Source organism: Lepisma saccharinum, chromosome 7, assembly GCF_977018435.1.
Source record: "Lepisma saccharinum chromosome 7, izLepSacc3.1, whole genome shotgun sequence".
Taxonomy (NCBI): Eukaryota; Metazoa; Arthropoda; class Insecta; order Zygentoma; family Lepismatidae; genus Lepisma; species Lepisma saccharinum.
The window spans coordinates 47,921,087-47,942,871 of NC_139235.1; the positions used below are offsets into that span (position 1 = coordinate 47,921,087).

The window sequence follows — 21,785 nt, forward strand, 5'->3', positions numbered from 1 at the left end:
CAAATGCTGGAGACACTGTTCAGATTGCATGCCATGTCCCAAAAGGAGACAAACCACTTCAGATAATGTGGCATTTTCATGGAGAAGCTCTTTCTACACACATGGGCATATCCACAATGATGGTTGGCCATCGAGCAAATTTCTTGTCGATTTCTTCAGTGACAGGAGGTCACAGGGGAATTTATACATGTTTGGCAAAGAACCCAGCAGGGGTGGCTAATTATTCAGCAGAACTACATGTTAATGGTATTATAGTGCTTTTACACAGCATGATTTTGTAGTTTGGTATAGTCCACGTTATATTTTTCTTTGAAGTGATTTGAATGGTATTGGTGCATGAGCATATGACCAGGATTTCAGAAATTTTTTGGAACATATTTATATGATGAAAACAAAATGACAAAGTATATAAAATGACTGAACTGATTGCCCACTCCCTACTTAACATTTGATCTCAGGGTACGTAATATTTACTGTTTCTGTTAGCATTAATAATGCATATTTATTACATCTTCTAAAACAGATTAAATTATTTCTGGAACCTGGAACTTGAAATATAATTTATTAACCTTCCTAAAACCAATGTATATTACATTTTTTTATTGTAAGCATGTATAAACATTTAAATTTCATATGAAATACATGACAGATGAAAATGAAACTTGAATTTTGAATTTACAAACTTTTGTGACATTTAATACATAATTTTATGCAGTAAAAAATGGAACTTACAATCCATATATCATTCAAATGTTACCTTCTGAAACTGTATAGCAATATTAATTTTTTTCTTTCTGAGCTTTATTCTTCTTTCCCCACACCTACTTGAAATGGAACATCATTTCCTGTATCATTTTATCTTGATTTATTTCACATATTGATTGCATCTACACCACATCACTTTCATTTCTCATAATGATATAAAAGTCTCCACATACCCAGTATTGAATTTCTCCACTGCTCAGTTTGTTTATTTTTTATCTCTTGTGCATTATTTTTCAAGATGATCAGTTGTATTTATGTCCATACACACAAATTTGAAAAAAAGATGATTTATTTCATCAGTGATAATGAATACATATGAAGTAATGATTGCTCAGGATATTTATGTATGTTTGGCTCCTTCTCTGCCATATAAGACGGAAAAAGTAACTTGTTCTTGAGTCTGTAAGATGGCGCTTCTCTCTCAATCGCAGTGCCTCCCTATATTATGCCATTTGCATTTGATGGTCCCGCCAATGCTGGAGACACTGTACAACTGACTTGCCACGTCCCAAAGGGAGACACGCCACTTTATATTGCATGGCACTTCCATGGTGAAGCTCTTTCAACTCACATGGGGATATCCACCATGATGATTGGGCAAAAAGCAAACTTTTTGTCCATTTCCTCTGTAGCTGCAGGGAACAGAGGAATTTACACGTGTTTAGCAAGAAATAAGGCAGGGGTTGCCAACTACTCAGCAGAGCTTCAAGTGTATGGTATATTATATAACCTGCCTTTGTGCTGTGTGTTGCTGCTTTTCTGTATTGTTAGCTTTCTTAGGCAAACTTGTGTTCATTTATATGGATTTTTCAGTGATTCTGTTTGTGATGCTCATTATTTTGATCTCAACTGTGGTATTAAGACTTCTCCAAAACTCTATAATTATGCAAATTTGTTTTTTTGTTTTATCTACATGCAAAGAAATTTGGGTCTGGTATTAAAGGACAAGGGTAGGATTATTGTAGTTATAGTACTCTTCAAGGAGTGGCAAGTGAGGGTTCCTAGAGTTTATTTTATTTTGCTTTATATATTATTGATAACTTTTCCACATATTATTGGTATTTGGCACTTCTTGTTCTCTGAGTTATGATATGTTCACATTCATATTTATTTTTCTCTTTTTGTCATTATTGAAATATTCAGTAATGAATACTGTATATCAAAAGTTGTGAAACATTGGATTTTCAATTTAATCATCTTTGACATTGCCTCTGACACAAAACTCATAAAAATTAAATTGACTTTGGTGTATTCGTGTATTGGAAGGAAGGCATGGCTATTTTTTGAAGTGATTTATCGTGTTCTTACTGTCATGAAAGAAGTAAAAATGATCTATTCTTTTCTACAGTGGTTGATATCATCAAATGGCAAGTAATGTTCTCTTGTGAACTTTCATCTATATAAATTAAATTTCATCTTAAGTGGATTAGCGGCCGCGGTGGCTCAGTCGGTAACGCGTCTGACTACCATGCTCAAGGTCCCGGGTTCGATCCCCGGCCGGTTCAAATCCGGGAACTTTTCTAACGGTGGAAGCGGCCCCGGCGTTCACCCAGCGTCGAATAACATGGGTACCTGGGGGAAACCCTGGGGGGTAAAGGCGGTCAGGGGCGTGATGCTGATCACATCACCCCCACTCACGACCGGATCAAGAAAGTGTGGGGCGTTACCCCCACACCCCCTATACGCCTTCATGGCGTGGTGCTATGCACAGGGGAAGACTTTACTTTTACTTTACTTAAGTGGATTAGAACTACCTTGACTACAAAAAGATGGGGAAATTTTGAGGGACTGTGTAATGGTGTTACTTCATATTTGTTGAATTTAATTCTTCATCATTGGAAACTTTTTACCATTTCCCTTCTCTTCTCTCCATGCAGGCATATATTAATAAAATAATATATAGTGAAGAAGTAATATATACTACATTTTTAATGATACCATTACAGCACACTGCTACATCTTCCATTTATACATTTAGCAATTATAAAATTAGCAAAGCGAGCTAATCATTATCAAAATAAATAATCACATGTGTAGGCTAAAAATAAGGTACTGTAAACTTTTAATATTTTTATGAAATTATTCTAAATTCCTTTGATCTGCAATGATGTAATCAAATCATTTTTAAAATTATAATTCCAGTCAGTCCTTCTATTTCACCTTTTACATTTGGTGACAGGCCAGTTAATGCAGGCAAGTTTGTTCAACAGAACTGTGTTGTTCCTGAGGGAGACGGACCCATGGAAATAATGTGGGTATTAAATGGAATTGAAGCAACTGCCATGCCTGGTATAAACGTGGTTAAGATTGGAGCCAGGACTAGCATTTTAACAATAGAATCAGTTCGGGCACATCATGGTGGAAATTACACATGCACAGCTAGAAATGTAGCAGGAACGAAGGAATATACTGCACATCTTGCTGTAACTGGTATTTCCTCATATTTCCTTGACTGTTTTTTGTTCTATAAATACCAGTAAAAAATATTTTAAAGGCTTGATTTTCGCACAGCCACATAAGAATTTTCTATTATTTTTTTCACTGTATTCCTCTCATTGTAGCATTTATTCTTGTCCTTCACAGTTCCACCTAAAATATTGCCATTTTCTTTTGGAGAAGAAACACTAAATGCTGGTTACCCAGTCACAGTGACATGTGCCATAATAGATGGGGACAGACCCATGACTGTAAGTTGGACATTTCATGGCAGTGAATTGTCACAGAATGATGGTATTGCAACCATTCCTCTCGGTGATTCTGGATCTTTACTAACTATTAAGTCTGTGGCAGCAGAACATGCAGGAAACTATACGTGTATTGCAAAGAATTCTGCAGGAGTGATATCACATTCAGCAGTTCTTCGAGTTACCGGTAACAATGGTTGATAAATTACTGTTAGCAATTCTGTTATCTCTGCACCTGTCACTTCATACTTTATCCTGATTTCTTTGAAGCAGTATGTTGAAAGTCTTCCCAAGATTCAAACTGATTTCTCATCTTTCGGAGAGCCGTTACTAAACAGTATGATTTTTCCTTCACAGTTCCACCAAAATTATTGCCTTTTACTTTTGGCAATGAGCCTTCAAATGCTGGTGACCCCGTTACTGTAACTTGTGCTGTGATTGGTGGAGACAAACCACTGACAGTAATTTGGACCTTTCACGGGAGCAATGTTTCACAGGAAAATGGGATACTAACAGTACCATTGGGAGATTCTGGATCCATATTAACAATCAGTTCTGTAAAGGCTGTTCATGCAGGGAATTACACTTGTAGTGTAAGAAACATAGTAGGGATTATATCTCATTCGGCACAGCTTCGCGTAACTGGTAATCAGTTGACATCATAGTTGTAGATAACTTGTAGAGACTTTTCCTTTTCCTCACCTGAGGTTGGTCTATTGTTACACTTTTCTTTGGCATGCATTGTTTGTTGTTTACTCCTGTACACTTCATATGAAAGGATGAGAGGGCACATTCCTAATTTTCTAAGATATGTCAGGATGCATTTTAACTAGCACAAATGCCTGCTTGTAATGTTCATTGTATAACAAGTCCATACACATATCAGATTACAGCAGCCCGGTGGAGGCACATAGTGGTTTGTAACCCACTTTAAACTGTAGATCCAGTCCTGATTAGCCATTCTGTGCGTAAACTGGACTTAAAACAACAATTCAATTCAGATTACAGCAGGGTCATTGATAACTATTTAAGGTCTTTTTTAGCTAGAGAGAAATTTCCTTCTATTGAAAACAGTATCAACGTATGACATTGTAGGATATTATTGAATATAATGATTGACAACAGAATTATACACATTTTTTTTTGTATCATGAGGTTGCCATTTAGTTCCAATCTTGTGATTTTATTTGAAAGCTGTTTTACCACTATTCATAAAAACTTACACATGAATTCTAAGAAACTTAACTGGTCATGTTCATAAGAATGAATTATTAATGTTATAAATATCACTGGCATTTAATGTAGAAGAGTATCATTGCCACAATCTAGTAAGAAAGAAAGGGACATAAAAGCAATACAGTATAAAAAAAATCATAGTAGATTTTTACACATTTATAATGTGTATGCGTGTATAATGCCCACCCTGGTTTTTGATGGGGAAAATTGACAAAAAATATCTCATATACGAGGGCTGTTTGGAAAGTTCTAAGAATCTGATAGAAAGATACACAATATCAGAGTGATTGAGGTTTTATTTTTCAACATAATTTCCTCGAAAATTAATGCACTTCTGCCAATGGCCTTCCAATGCCTTGACACCAGCAGAATATGTGGATTCGTCTAGGTCTCCAAATAGCCTGTCACAACTGCCTTTGCCTTCTTTGGTGGCGAATCTGCATGCTTCCACTGCTTGGACTGCTCTTTTGCCTCAGGCATGTAGTGATGAACCCAAGTTTCATCCATAGTGACGTAATGCCACAGAAACTCTTAATGATTCCTCTGGAAAGTGCCAAACAAACATTCAGTGGAAGTCACTGCATGAACGCATTTCTGCTTCGGTGTGAGCAGGTGCAGCACCCATTTTGCCGAAAGATTCCTCATACCCAACTCTTCAGTGAGAATGTGGTGTACTCGGTTCACTGAGATGCCCACTTCATGAGCTATCTCCCGCACTTTCAATCTTTGGTCAGCCAGCACCATATCATGGACTTTATCGATTGTTTCTTGTGTGATGGTGGTTGGCAGACATCCACTGCGGGGGTCATCTTCAACGCTGTCCCGTCCAAGCTTGAACTGCGTCATCCACTTGTTAACAGTGGCAAATGATGGGGCAGAGTTTTCCACCACTGTGTCCAATTCAGCTTTGATGACTGTCACATTTAATCCCTTCTTCATGAGAAACTTGATGACCACACAAACTTTCTTTTGTTCCATGTTGTCACGTCGCTTGCACTTTTGCTCCTTCACATGCCTATGGAAACCAGAATATTGGAAGAGTGGTGATGAAATTTTCCCTGCACGTTCAGAACAGATGTGACCTTCTAATGAATATGCTTTTGTTCCAATTACTACGGCATCTCTGACCGATTCTTAGAACTTTCCGAACAACCCTCGTATAATGTGCAGTATAATCCAGGTTCAAGAAATGGCTTTCTTAGTTGTAGGTCGTAAAACTGTTGCTATGTGGGCCAAGAGGAAAAGGTTCCTTCATTTTGTGATGAGCTTATTTCAATTGCATTTCACATTAGTGTCATCATCTTGAATAGAATACTGTTGCCATATTCAGAAACTGCAGAATTTAAGCTTTACAACGATATATAACATGATAGGGTCTGTAAACATGAAAAATGAATGCAAGTGTCACAAAATCATTGAATGACCCTGTACAGTGTCATGTTGGCTGTCCAAATTATTCCGTGCATAATACGCACCACAGTTTTTTGGAGGCGATATACATGATTAAATACAGTATCTTGTTCCAGCTCCTCCTGAAATACTGCCTTTCACCTTTGGTGACAAACCTCTTAGTGCAGGCTACCTTGTAACTGTGCCTTGTGTTGTGGTGGGAGGAGACAAACCTCTGTCTGTTCAGTGGACACTTGAAGGCAGAGACCTTACACAGTTTCCAGAAATAACTACTTCAACACTTGGAGAATCAGGCATAATATTAAACATTGCTTCTGTAACAGCAGAACACAGAGGAGTCTACACGTGCATTGCTGAAAATAGGGCTGGAGTTGTGTCATATTCAGCAGCTCTTGCAGTAACTGGTATACAAACATTTTTAAAACATTTTTTTGTCATGTTAATTTTGTAAATGATTTTGCATTTGAACTCTCCTATTCCTGTAAACCTAATTAGACAGTTTTTGTCTTCAAACTTACGAATATTCAAATATCTTTCCACTGGAACAAATGAATCTTTGCAAGTTAAATACAGGACTTCTTTTTTTCAACAAAATAGCCAAACATGTATTAAAATATTGCAGCCATCACACAGTACATTATCATTTGCAGTGGGACTTCTTCAAGTTTATGTTTTTCAGGGGCCAAGGAGGAATTATGTAGAATATGGAAAAATTTTGTACGTTTTGCAATTTTGAGACCAAGAAGATTGAATGTATAATGGGAGAAAATGTAAAATCTGGGAATGTAAAATTCTGGTTCCACTGTAATTGCTTCCATAGCATTCTGATATACACTTGCGTGCAAAGAAATAGACCCACCTCACACTTTTGACATAAAATGTCACTTGTTCTTACTTTTTCTTCCAACTGTTTGGAGGCACATAAAATGTTTATCCAAATGGAAGCGTCTAATCCTACTCATATGTAGATAAAGTTCAGTAATAAATACGTATGATGTTAATAAATTTAATAACAAATTATGTCAAAAGTGTGAGGTGGGTCTATTTCTTTGCACGAAGGGTATTTCTTGCCAGCAACTGTTGTAATTTCTCTCATGCACATGACGTAAATAAAATCACGAATTCATGAACCATTAACACTATTCATTCTTAATTGATAATAGGCTAACTGAAAGTAATGTTCAGTTTTTCAAAATACAGCATTGTAGATTAATTACACAACAGAACAGATTTTTATGTGTGTTCTACAGACTACAGAATTTCAGTAAAATTGTGTGTAGCAGTATTTTTCTCTGCAATTTTTTTATATGACAGATTTTCTTTTGTCCTGACCACATATTAACATTTTGCTTTGCACACATTTGTTGTGAAGCTTTTCAGCAAAGTTACAAGGACATGATATATGTAGGAGGCAATTTGAAGAACAAACTTAATGATTGATGTAATCCAAGATTTATGAAAACTCCTTATCACATTGGTATTTTAGCTTTGTTTTATGTACAAAGCACTGCATCATAGTCACCATGCATTCTGAGGGATGAGGATGAGTTGTATTTCTGACAAAAAAATATTTTATACATGACTGCATGATGAAAAATGTATGTGATCACTTCATATATACTTGACTATGATTTTATACAAACATAATAGATTCTTCGGTGGTACCAAAAGCAATACAAGTTCAAATCTCCATTTTTTGTTTTTATTTTTAAGACTCAAATAATGAACTAATTTTACATATAACTAATAAGTAGAGTGAAAACAAAAGCATATTGAAAAGCTCTTATAAGTTTGATTCCTTTTTGCAGTTCTACCAAAAATTATTCCTTTTCAATTTGGTGATGAACCCATTTATGCAGGGCAGGCTGCTCAGGTTACATGCTTAGCCGCTGAGGGTGACACTCCTCTTGATATAACATGGAGTTTTCAAGGGTCCAAGCTTTCATCACAAATGGGAATCACAACTTCTAGAGTTGGAAGAAGGGCAAGCTTATTATTAGTAGATCCTGCAAATTCAGGGCATCAAGGAAATTACACCTGCACTGCTAGAAATTCTGCAGGAGCTGTGAATTTTACAGCAGAACTTTATGTATATGGTATGGAAAGAATATACATATATTTTAACAGCATCCATGTAACCAAGAATTGCCTTTCCTGATTTCATACATAGTGTTTCCTAGAAGAACGTTCATAACACTTTGAAAGAACTAGTAGTTGGCATGGACAGTCACTTCTTTTCTTTCTTACTTCAGAACTCATTCTCTTTAGTTCCTTTTGTATAGGTAACATATGATACTGTAACTTTGATTTCTCTCCAACTGCATATGTAAAAGTTTGATAGGAAATTGTTAATTCCTAAACAGGAATGAGAAGCATGTTTCATCTAAACCCATTTATATTGATTACATACACATAAACCGTCTTACTGACTGGGAGAACTAGGATTGATTCTTGGGGTGGGTGATCTTGGGTACGAATTTCTTTGTTGACACTTGTGATGCATTTTTATGTGACTGAGGGAATTAACCTTTGCTCCTATAGCAGTGAGCAAGAGGACTCAGTTGCAATGCAATGAGCTTCCTCAGGTAGTAGTAAAATGAAATTCTAATCGTAACCTTTGTTAGTCAATTGTTCCTTGCACAATTCTACAATCAATAATACAGTTTTAGTCTTTTTCTTTTGGTTAACATCTTGAAGGTTGGAGGAGATAAAAAAGCTTATCAGTTAGCATATACACCTGTTGACTCATCAACCTGGAGATTGCCAGGTTGTGGACAATTTGATTGTTGGCCCATCCACTTTGTGTATTGAGTTATAAGTATGAATTCCCTGGTAGGAGATAGTGATGCAATTTGAAAACTGAATCCAAACTTGTTTAAATAATGAATCTTCCATCTTAAAAAGATTGCCTGTGACATAATTGACATTTAACAAAATAATAAATGTTGAATTAAGTCAAATATCAAGAATATAAAGTGTTAAATTGCAGATTAATGCTCAAGGGCACTGCATATTCCTCATAAGTGACACTGGGGTTGACACAGTCTCTCATTAAGGAATACTCAAGATAAATGTACCCCATACATGGTGCTGATCATATCACCTCCACTATGGCCAAGATTGAGAATGTGTGAAGCCTTACACCCCTCCTCTTCTTATGTGTCTTTTATGCCATGCAATGCACAGGGGATAGTTTCACCTTTTACATAGATATGAGTAAAACAAATTATAGCATTTTCAATAGCTAATGAAAGGCTAAAATAAAAAAAAAATAAAAACATTTAAAGTTGCAGGAAGAGACTCTTACTCGAGTGAAATGTTCCACATTGATATATTTGAGTGATTCAGATTATCTTTGAGCTGCTAGCCCCATCTCAATTGATTTAATGATGCATAAAAATTGGCTTCAAAAAAACATTAGATTTTTTTTTTTGTAACAACATTTTTTTTCATTGTTACACAAAGTCTTAATACAAGCTACTCTGTGAGTGGTGGTACTAAAAGGGAGTCACGCTGGACCATAGCCCTCCCCAGAAAAGCAACTGCCCTTTATGTCCCTCCCCAAGGTTATATCTGTATTGCTTTAAAGATATTGGATTTCATTTTTGGAACGAACATAAGAATATGTAATTTTGTGAAAGCAAGTTGTATATGATGCAGCAATTTGAACGAAAAGATTTGTGAACAATTTTATCTTTTTTCTTGAACAGACCGAATAAAATGCCAAAAAAATCTTCTCCATTTCAGAGCTGAAAACACATGCAAGAAAAAGTAATTGTACTGAATATATTTTATAGCATTTAATGTATTTCTGTATTTGAAGCCTTGGTTTGTTCTAATTCATCAGAAAGACAAGAAGGGTTTCGTTCTAAAATACACTCTTCCTCTGTTCTTCTTCTCAGTGGAACCACGAATTGCTCCATTCAGTTTTGATAATAATCGTGTGAATTCTCAGAGTTCTGTTCGCACACTGTGTGCTGTAATAGCTGGTGATACGCCAGTGAATATAGTTTGGTTTAAAAACGGCCATCAAATTTGGACTGGAATAAATGCAGTAATCCAAAAACTTGATGATGTGACAAGCATGCTTTCACTGCATCACATGGCTGTAGAAGATTCTGGAAACTATACTTGTGTAGCAACCAATGCGGCAGGAAGCTCAAGCCATTCATCACAGTTGAAAGTAAAGGGTATTAAGAGTCCCTTAAATTAATTCCCCATTCTATTTGTTTTGTTTTCCAGAAAAAGCAACACTCCTTCCCCTTTCCTTTTCGTCGGAATACAGCAGTGAAGGAGATTATATTCAGTTGTCTTGCATCGCAACAAAGGGTGACTTGCCAATAGTATTTAATTGGTATTTGGATGACAGAGCTGTTTCTTCAACAATGGGGGCAACTACAGTGAATGTCGGTCAACAGACTAGTTTGCTCATTATTCAAAGTGTCTCCTTCCAACATGCAGGATTTTATGCATGTGCTGCAACAAATAAAGCAGGAACAACTAATAGCACTGCTGAACTTATCGTCAAGGGTAACTTCATTTTAAATTAAAGTTTAGAAAAATAATACAAACATGTTATTTTTACATAAATGCTATTTTTATTTGTCAAGGAAGTTTTCTTCAAATGTGTTTTAATAACAGAAGAATACATGCAACTATATAGTATTCTGATATATAATATTTGCCTTGAAAGAATCAATCTTTTGTGTGATTATCCCAAACTCATAATTAGAAAAATAAAGTGAGCATGTCTTGCAGTAAAGTAATTTTAATCTTAAAGTAATTTTTTAAAGTATTAGAGAGTGCATAAATCATATTTTTCCATGAATATCATTGATGGTAAATGTGTACAACTGGTTTGTATCTGCTTGAAAATGTATATCTTGCAGATATGCAAATTTTAGTTAAGCTGAAGTGCAGTTATGTTTTCCTTCAGTTGAAACACTACAGTGAATCAAGCTGTTTCCAGTTGTTGGCATTTGTGGAAGACATACTTTTTGAAGCTTACATTTCATACTTCTTCTTTCAATTACTGTTTGATGACAATTTGCTTGAGATTTTATCATCTTTTGATTCCTCATTGTGATATATAGGATTATGCTTGTAAACAGGTGGTTTAAAGCACATTCCTGTCCATATCCCAATACTCCTTCCACTCTCCTGTGCTGAACCATGATTTGGATAGGTCGTTTTCCACTTCGACAACATCAATACTTAACCAATTTCTTTGCCCCTTTTAGTTAGTTCTTCTTTTAGTGTTGAAAGTTAGGTCTCAATTTGGGTGGTTTAATGTTAAAGAGATAATTTACCGATTTTCATGCATACCTAATATACTATGAGAACCATTTTCAAAAAAGAACTATACATTACCCACATGAAAATTGAGGCTTGGCTTTCTAAAATCTTTAGAAATGCATGCCATTAACTTAACTATTTTAATTTGTAATTTCATTTTATTTTGATTTGTGTATTAATTTTGTAGTTAGTTTTGCATGTGATAGATATTAGAAGTAGCTAGTCAAAGTGATTTACATTTTTTATTGGTCCAAGACAGAATCTCCCCCTCTCAATACTCATGTAATTATGGAGTATATTCTGGCATTGTTCCCCTATTTTCAATTACCAATCATGCTAATATCAATGTTAGTATGCAGAAATCTGCAAGCAAGCAAGTAATGTGACTTGGGAAGATAAATAGCTCCCTTGATCTAGGAGATAAATGTGAAGCGTACATCATATAATTTATGCATGTATGTTTAATTTTTATTCACATGAAGAAGTCTTCCTTTTTTACATGCAAAGATAATAAATTAGAGATGAGAATAAAATAAATGCAAGGATAAGCACATACACGTGCGTATACACTGTCCCAGCTAACTGTAGAGCAGGGCCGTGCATAGGAGGAGGAGGGAAATCGAGTGGTGAAAGTGCAAAGTTGCCAACCAGTAGTTGGCAAAGTTGCCAACCAGTATACATTTTACACTGCACTTTTTACAAATTGATGAGATTTTTCTCCTCAGAACATTTAGATCCATATTTCCTGAGTTATCGATGAGAATATTTAAAAAAGTTATTTGATTTATTCCTTTGTATAAAAGATCCATATTCTGGTTTTTGAGAATGTTATTTATTGTCTCATTGACTTCAATACTAATTATTCTATTGATCAATTGGTTTCCTGGCATTTCAAGTGAGAAGAAGCAGACATACTCATGGTCATTGAGCAGTTTTGCAGCTTACAGAGCCATGTATAATGCTATTGAAGTCTTACATATGGTATTATGTTTCAAAAGTTTGCAATGTTGCCAGAGCGAAGCAGGGAAAGTGGGTAACTCCTGTCGCCCATTATACAATCCCATTTCTCTCACTGTTAATTGGTGGAGCCGTCTCGTGTGATTTACTTGCACAGAGACTTGTTCTGGTTCACCTGGTCTACAGTTAGCTGGTACAGGGTATAAATCTTAACAAACATTTGAACTGTAGGTCTTTCCTTTCTCCACACAGTATGCTAGACTGACTAGGTTGAAGGAAGAGTTCACTAGCAAATTTTTGTACCATAAATTTGTACATTTCCATTTAACTTTTAATTTCCATTCTTTATTTTCTAGTTGTGTATTTCACAGTTACTGATCTGCTGAGATGAAACCACTGCAACTTTCAGGCAGTGATAAACCAAGTCAGACCATTCCTCTGTGATGTGATTTGGCAGAATTACATCACTGGTGCTCTTGGAAGTCAAATAAAATTATCTCAGCAAGCTGATTAGGTCATGGCATAATTTGCGTCTCAAGTTTCAGGCACAATTTTTATGGTCATGACTGTGTTTTATAGTAGTCAGATAGAATTGCTGTCATAATACATTATGTACCATCCTCAGAAGCAGATTATTATTTAAGATTCTGTCTTGGAATAAATATCTATGAAATAATTATCGTATTCCATAGTCACTCATTGTTTTTGTTCCATGAAAATTGTATGACACTTCTTACTGTGTGAGATCAATTGCAATCCATTCTTACAGTTGATGGAAGATATAAAAGACACAAAGTACTTACAAATTAATATTTTGTTTCGTGGTTTTAATATACATTTCAGTTGGGTTAACACATATGAGAAACATTCACAGTAGAATGTATAATTTGAGTTCTAAGGGGAAATATACTCGAAAATGGCATTATCTGGCATCCAATTAATATTGAACACAAACATTGAAATTGCGAAATAGAATATATGAACTAATAAAGTGCAAATATAAAATAACTTGGATGCATTGAAGAACAATTTCTATCTTCGTGATAAGAAATTCTGTACTGTATCAATTTTCTGATCTAGAAATTAAAGTATTCTGTGTATCTGGTAAGTAAAGATACAAATGCTACAATGTGTATTTTACAAAACTTGCACTACAAGTGAATTATCTGTACATGGTTTATTTTTTTAATATATTTGCTGCCATTATCCAAACACTTATTGACTCTTTGAACAGCTTCTGAACCTCAGAGTCATAGACGTTTGCTGCCTGCCTGTGGCAGCACATCATGACTTTTTCTTTCACCTAGTTATTGTAAAACAGTTTCCCACCAAGATGTGCCTTTTGGTGAAAAACAAGTGAAAGTTACTGGGTGCAAGATTTGGACTATAAGGTGGATGGTCGAAAAGATCCCACTTGAATCTTTCCAGAAGTGCAATGGTGGCATTGAAGTGTAAACCCAAACATTGTCATGAAGCAGGCAGACATCACAAGTCAACATTCCCCTCAAAGCTGCTCCAGGATCTGACAACATGCAGCAGCTTCAATTTGTGTGCTAGAAAACATGAAGTCAATCAGTAAAATACCATGTCTGTCCCAAAAAACTGAAGCTATGATTTTTTAATCTGAAATTGAGATTTTTAATTTTTTTGGCTTTTGGGGAATGCAAATGGCGACATTGGAGTGACTTTTGCTTGGATTCAGGTGTGTGGTGGTAAACCCACAATTCTTCTCCAGTCACAATAGTGTCCAGAAACCGATCTTCTAACTCTGAATAGTGCACAAGAAAGTGAAGCGTGGAAACCACCTGTTTCATTTTGTTTGTCCATTATCATTTTGGGCACTCTGCAAGCCCACAATATTCTGTACCCTAGCACAGAGTCATGCAGTTCGCTTATCGTCAAATTCTGATTTGCATGAATTTCTTCTTCAGCTTTGTAGAAGAAGGTCATCAGAGTTCAAATATGCTCACTGCCATTTCAAACATGTGTTAGTCAAACAAATCTGAGTCTAGCACTGCTGAACAAATCCAAGAAGAAAGCATAAGGATCAAGGTCAATGCCAGCATAGGTACATATACATAGCGAATTTTCCATTTTTTCTACATGCAATGTATCTTTACTTTTCCAGATGTGCTTCACAGGACTGTTATGGTTACTTTTTTAAGAGTCAATTTTATATTTGTGAAAGGAGATGTCATTGCTTATATAGACAAATTTCTGAATGTTACCAGCAAGAATGAAGAAGCAGTTTGTCAATTTTATTTTCATCTTCTTCCTGTGCCATTTTTATGTGGATTAAGGAAAACTATCTTTAAATTCCTTAGATAATAATCCAGCACTATTTGGCTATGAATGTTTATTCATCTTCAGATGATCAAAGTGTGTTCAAAATGTTATAAGAATGTTCCCAGACATTCAAATTTATGTTTCCCATCACTCTTTTTAAAACCCTTCTCTTTTAAAAACCCTTCTCTTTTTAATCATATGCTTCTCTTTGATGATGTGAGCTGACAAACCTGTTCTTGGGTTTAAATTTATATTGTCCAAATCGTGTTCATGCCATATTATTGCCATTTTCCTTCCTTGAAATGTCAAAACGAAAAACTGTGTTTTTATGCTTGTAATAACCGTAGACTACAAGAGAAATAATTTTACAATGCAAGCAATGCTTACATACAAGAAAAATGATTTTCAGTAGGTTTATGAACTATATTGAGGTTGCCAGTAGACAACAATTTACACGTGAATAACTAATTGCATGAAATTCTGGGGAGAACTTTTACTGCCATGAAGAATATTGCAAACAGAATCACATTTTTAACAGAGAATGAAAGGATGGGAAATTGGTTCAATAGGTAAAATATTCTTACAGGTGGCCTTATTGTCCACTTCTTTTCAAGAACATTAGACTGCTCTAAGTGTGATAACTGTGAGCAAATGTCTCATGGCAGAAAAGTTATTAGTTAATTACAAATTAGAATTTCAGTGAGTTGGAATATTATAATATTCATTTTCTGTCCTTTCCAGCAAGTATGTATTACATTACATGAGAAATGATATTTTCCATCACAATTGTTCATTGTAATGGGTCACACCCCCATTCTTTCTAAAAGGGTGGCTTTTAACTGTTGTTTCTAAAATTGTTACCATGATTAAATTTTTATTTTGCATTGTTATCAGTGCGACTTGGGCTTTTCTAAGGCTTTGTAAAGTCATTGCAGGCAAATGCTGGCACGATACCTTCCATGAAGGCATCAACCAAATTATAAGATGCAAATATAGCTCAGAAGCTGTCATTTGTAAGTACTTTGTGTCTAAATTTTCCTATCATAAAGGAAAAGCAAGTGGTTTTGGGAGAACTGTATATTATGTCTTTGAAATGAAAGAAGACAAAAACAACCAATGGAGGAAATATCTCTTAACTGTTCTTTCCCCACCACATTCAGTATACACATCCTGTATTGTTTCATATCAGTATGACTAAGAATGTTTGTTGATATATTTTATTTAAAGGATACGGCATTTACCAACCACTGAATGTAAGTTTTTCTCTCATTCATAATTAATTATTTTGCTTTTTTAAAAAAATAATGAGTGACTTTTGGATTGTTTGTGTTTTTATGTATTTCATAATTTCAGTACATACAAAATTTTCAATTAAAAAAGGAAGCCATGTTTGAATTAAAGTAAACTTTGTAATATATTGATATTAGAACATTGTTGCTAGAAAAAAAAAATATATTTCATTGAAATGCAGACTTTATTGAATTAAAGCTTTGAAGTAAATATAAAGTAAAAATAACAATTTGCATTCGCTATTTCAATTCAAAAACTATATTAACTGGCTTTCAGTAGTTTTGAATTTGCATAATATTTTAATACATAAATAAAACATGCATAATTGATGGAATGTTTTGCAATAAACTTTGTCTTTTATAACAGTACCTCCAAGATGGATATTAGAGCCTACAGATAAAGCATTTGCACAGGGTAGTGATGCAAAAGTAGAGTGCAAAGCTGATGGTTTCCCAAAACCTCAAGTCACCTGGAAGAAGTCAGCAGGTAAGTTTTGAATAGGTACATGTAACCTTTTTTTATGTAATTAAATAAAACATGTGTTTTATTTTTACATTTCAATTGCCTATAATTAGGACATTTTTACTAATCAGTTTGACAAAATCAAGACTTTAATGTGATGTTTCTTCAATGTATTAAGGAAGCATCAATTTATGTATTCAAGGATGTGATAAATTCTATATACAGTGGAACCTTGATAACTCGAACTTGAGAGGGGGGGGGGGGGATTCGAGGTATCAAGGATTTCAATTTACCATGCTTCGAGTTATTGAGGGCAAAATCGCCGACTTCGAGTTATAGAGGTCTAAAGTTTACTGACCCTTCTGAACGTCAGCACTATGTATGCCTATAACGTATGTATCATCATTTTAAGTTAATACGTATATACAGTATACAGCGTTATCAACACTAGCGCTTTCTCCACACACTTTTTTGAACATGATTCATGTCTCTTTTGAAGTTTTGTAGCCACCGAAATCCTAAATGACCTAACATTTCAGCAAATTCACAGTTTTTTCTTGAAGAATAGGCCCGCTAATAGAGATGTTTTTATCCCGGCACTGCTTCAACCACTTCAACACACAATTGTCAATATCAAAATTACCACCTTTTGCCCTCTTGCATAATTTGGATAGCCTGCTCCCCTTTTCATACTTAGCTCTGTTTTTAAGAATTGTCAATAAAGTATTTCGTGGAATTTTAAAACCTTTCGCAATTTCACTCTTTTTCGTACGCCTTCGTCAACCACTTTTAAAAGCTTCCGCTTCTCTTCAACACTTAATGTCTTACAACTTTGTTTCACCAACATCAGAGCCTGCAACTTTTATGTATGTTACATATGTATCACCACTTCTACAACGCACACTAAGCACAATAACAATGATGGTTACATAGACGGCAGGGTGGGGGAGTTGAAGTCCCGACACGATTCTTGATCACCTGACATTGTACGTATGCACCCTATACTTCGACTTATTGAGATCCGTGCAACTAAAACTTCGAATTATAGAGGTGACTAGAATTTAACTTCGACTCATAGAGGTTTTTCATACTCTACCTTTGAGTTATTGAGCTCAAACTGCATCCCATAAACTGTACAAAAATTAGTCTTATCAAGATTTTATTCAAGTTGTTGAGGTAAAATTAGTATTGAGTGTTATGGACAATTCAAGGGAATTACAAAAAATTCTACTTAACAAGGAATTTGAGATGTTGAGGTTTGAGTTAACAAGGTTCCACTGTATTTATTTGTTAATCAAAAAATGACAAGAAGTACAGGAAAAGTAGTAATAATTTTTGCATGAGGAAAATTGTTTTTTCCCATGCAATTTGTATTTTGAGAATTATGTGAAAATCAGTGAAAAATACTGAAAACTTGAATCAGTTTGATTCTGTTAGTTTAATGTCAAGCAACATTATTTTTATTGCCATTATTATAATTTACGTCAATTTCTTGAAAGAATTACAACTAAAAATTATTGCTGTAGTACTTTGGGTGGAAACATCATTGAAAAGTACTGATGTTGATTGATTGATTTGATATATTTTACTTCGCTTTTCTTCCACTTTTGGCTAATTGTGAAGATAAAAAAGGAATAAAAGGATTGATGTGTTTACTCAAACAACGTTTTATTATATTTTGACCATTCAATAGCAATATGATTTAAAGATGCCTTTCTTTACGTTTGTAGGTGATATGCCAGGTGATTATAAAGATCTGAAACCAAATAACCCTAACATCAAAGTAGAAGATGGAACACTGACAATCAATAACATTCAGAAAACTAATGAAGGCTATTATCTATGCGAAGCAGTAAATGGTATAGGTTCTGGTTTATCAGCAGTCATACTGATTAGTGTACAAGGTATGTATTATTCAATTCTTCTCTTTGAATCTTACAGGATCAGTATATGTGTACTACTCATAGTAGTATTATGTTGCATGAAATCATTGGTTGCATTTAACACCGTCCCCTCTTTCTCCCCTCCTGGTGTCAATGAAAGAGAGCTGTTCTGTGTACATTGGACACTTTCCCAAAATAAAATGCACATTTTTTCAGATATGAGACCAAATATCCTAGAAATGCACAGATACAATATTTATCATGGTTGTTAAAATGAAATATAATTTAGAAATTGTGATAGTATTTAATCCATTAATGTATTTAACGATTGATTTGGTGACTCACAGACAAGGTTTTTATTAATTTTTCTCTCAATAGATGGCATTACATTCATTTCTGAAGTTTAATTGAGATTTTTTGTGCACCTGAAGCTAAATATTCACAACATAGAAAATGTATATATATATCTTAGTAAGTAGTAGAATAGACAATTGATAATTTGTCACTCAGAACAATTTTATATGGTTTAATTCACTGGAAAACATTCATTGATTAGCTTTAAGCAAAGACTTACATTAATGGTCCGACTCTGATAAAGTCGATAGAATTTATTTACTGCTCTGTAAATTAAATAACATTTAAATTACACCATGGAAAATGTTAGTATTAAGAAGATGGGTTAACTAGGAATTATTTCTTATTCTTAGTTGGTTCTGTTGGACCTATGAGAACCTATGAGAATCTACTGTGTTTTATCACATATCACATTGTAGTTTTCTCACTGTCCTTCTAGCTACACTTATTTCTTTTGTGAATTAGGGAGATACAGTGTCTTATTGTTTTACTCCATTTTCTAATTTGTCATACTTCCTATCAAACAATTTATTGTGCATGCCTTAACAGATTATAGTACAAGCAGTATTGATCAGTAACTAAAGTTTGTGTTGTTAGATATTACAATTCAATTATTTTTTAATATTTTTTTTACATTTAAAAATTAATTTACAGCACCCCCTCATTTTGAAATTAAATTCCGGAACCAGACATCAAGGAGAGGTGAACCAACTGTTCTTCAGTGTGAAGCCCGTGGAGAGAAACCAATTGGAATTCTCTGGAATATGAATAACAAGAGACTAGATCCTAAAAGTGATAACAGGTAACATATATTATAGTTATATTATATTTTCTAATGTACCACAACTAGTGATCGAACTGGGAACCCCTAATAGTTTGGTTCCACACCAGAGGCGCCAACTTAAGAACAATTTTGGGGGGCAAGATCGGCATAAACAATACTTTATATATGTAAATGTACATCAAATGTGTCCTTCTACGTGGTGGGGGGAGGGCACAAAGTGCCTTGCCCCCCAAAGTCAGTGCCTATGTTTCACACATGTCACGAAAACAGCAACATTTATTTTATACTAACTTATACAGTCTTTTGTAAAAATAAAGTGTCACTTTGCTTTGATGCATATCACAACAATATAAAATATTTCAGAGGGAGACCCCAAAAAATTAGCTCTTAGGATTCAAGAAGCCTAACTTGTAATGTAAAATTGCAACTCTCATCATTTGATGATTTCACAAAACATGGAGTAATAATTTTCAATTTCATAGATTATGTTACATGCATTATTTTGTTCGAGTTTCAAAAATTAAACTTTAATATTGTTAAGAATTACAGAAACACTGCATTGTATGATGTGGGCTTGATTGGTGCTGCCATGTGGTGGCAGAGTGTAGGACTTATGACTGTTGGTGAGTAGTATGTGTGAACCACAGAGTATTCTGTGTGAGCAGTCTTGACTGCAAGGAAGTTGGCTTTTTTTTCTTCTTCTGTAATGCTGTTTGTACACTTACCACAATATATGCTACAAATAGAAACTTTGGACTGTTTTCTTCAAATAACTTTAATAACAAATATTAAAGATAAATACAGTATTATACCCTTGTGTGTATCATGACATCTCATGGTGATTGCTAAAATCGACTCTTATTTTTTTGTAGGTATACAATCCGAGAAGAAATTCTACCCAATGGAGTTCTTTCTGATTTGAGTATTAAGAGAACGGAAAGGGGAGATTCAGCTCTGTTTACATGCGTTGCTACAAATGCTTTTGGCAGTGATGACACAAGTTTAAACTTGATTGTTCAAGGTGACTGAGTTGTTTTATTATTGTATATAAAGTGTAAAATCCTGTTACTATCACTGGGAAAAAAATCTAAATTTTGCTTGAAAACATAATGTAAGTTACTGAATCTGAGAGTCAAATTTTAAAAGTATTACCTATTTTTTCACTTTTATCCTGAATATACTGAACTTTTATTTCCCTGCAGAAAGTGAATCATAGACCACTTGATTTTTAATAAAATAGCATCAGCTTTATGGTTTGGGAAAGCTCAAGTGCAATATAGAGTATTTATTTTTATTATTAAAACTGGTTGAAAATAGTTTGTGTCAAAGGTTTTTATGTTACATATATATTTCCAATAAGTATTTATGAGAAAATATTTTTTTCCCCATTTCAGAACCTCCTGAAGTGCCCTATGGTCTAAAGGTATTAGATAAATCAGGTCGTTCTGTTCAACTATCATGGGCTGCTCCATATGATGGAAATTCACCTATAACTAGGTACCTTATTGAATACAAAATTTCCAAAGGTAAGTTATTATTTTGTGCATGCATTTTCCAATAATGTATGACAGTGTTTTAAGAGTTTAACTAATAAAAGCCTACATGTACTTTGTGTGTTTTAAGCAGAATATTTTCATATTTTTGTAGTACTAATACATAGATTTTTGCGTCACTCTGATATGCTATTCCTTTTCCTTAAATTACTTTTTTCATTTTTTACAAATTACATTTCATGGTGAATATCTCAATTACTTTCTTAGGACATACACATTTATATGTATTATCTTATGTTAAGATTATTATTAACTATCTCTACTATAAATCTACCATAGAACTATTTTTCTATTATTCTACTGTAGTAATAAAGCCTTTTGACATTCCACGAAAAGTAGTCCTACTCCATATTAATAACAGAATGAATTTATATGGAAATTGTTATTGTTTTTAATTGCATTAAGGTTTAGATGTTTGTGAATGCATATAATTTACTCAATCTGTGAATGAACAAAACAAAAAAAAAAAAAATTACACTTAGCCAGGTGTAGGTATTCATATGATATAACAGGGACTCCTCAAACAGAGTTCTCGAAATGCCACATGATACTTTCGCAATCTAAATATCCGGAACACTATATAAAATTATTACTTAAGTGAAATTTTGTATTTCTGCATTGCACAATTTAAGATTATTTCTGATTAATTCCGAAGACTCTCTGCCTTCATTCATTCTGGAGATGCTGTGCCCTTAGTGAATGAAGGCAGAGAGTCTTCGAAATTAATCGGAAATAACCTTAAATTGTGCAACGCGGAAATACAAAATTTCACATAAGCAATTCTTAAACCGCATTTAACACATTCATCATGACTATATAAAAGGTT

The 21,785-nt window shown here is 34.3% G+C and overlaps 1 protein-coding gene across 50 annotated transcripts in view; it reads left to right on the plus strand.

Moving 5' to 3' along the window:
- Nucleotides 1-21,785, plus strand: part of Dscam1 (Down syndrome cell adhesion molecule 1) — a 426,431-nt gene that overhangs the window by 324,539 nt on the left and 80,107 nt on the right. For 44 of the 50 annotated variants that reach the window (XM_083125269.1, XM_083125286.1, XM_083125279.1 and 41 more), the window contains 5 exons: nt 16,290-16,409; nt 18,116-18,289; nt 19,277-19,424; nt 20,279-20,427; nt 20,801-20,932. In XM_083125269.1, the coding sequence (XP_082981395.1) occupies nt 16,290-16,409; nt 18,116-18,289; nt 19,277-19,424; nt 20,279-20,427; nt 20,801-20,932 (723 nt within the window). Of the gene's footprint in view, nt 1-3,348; nt 3,637-7,903; nt 8,192-10,337; nt 10,626-16,289; nt 16,410-18,115; nt 18,290-19,276; nt 19,425-20,278; nt 20,428-20,800; nt 20,933-21,785 lie in introns of all 50 variants that reach the window. The other 6 variants (XM_083125284.1, XM_083125247.1, XM_083125257.1 and 3 more) reach the window with 3 other exon arrangements.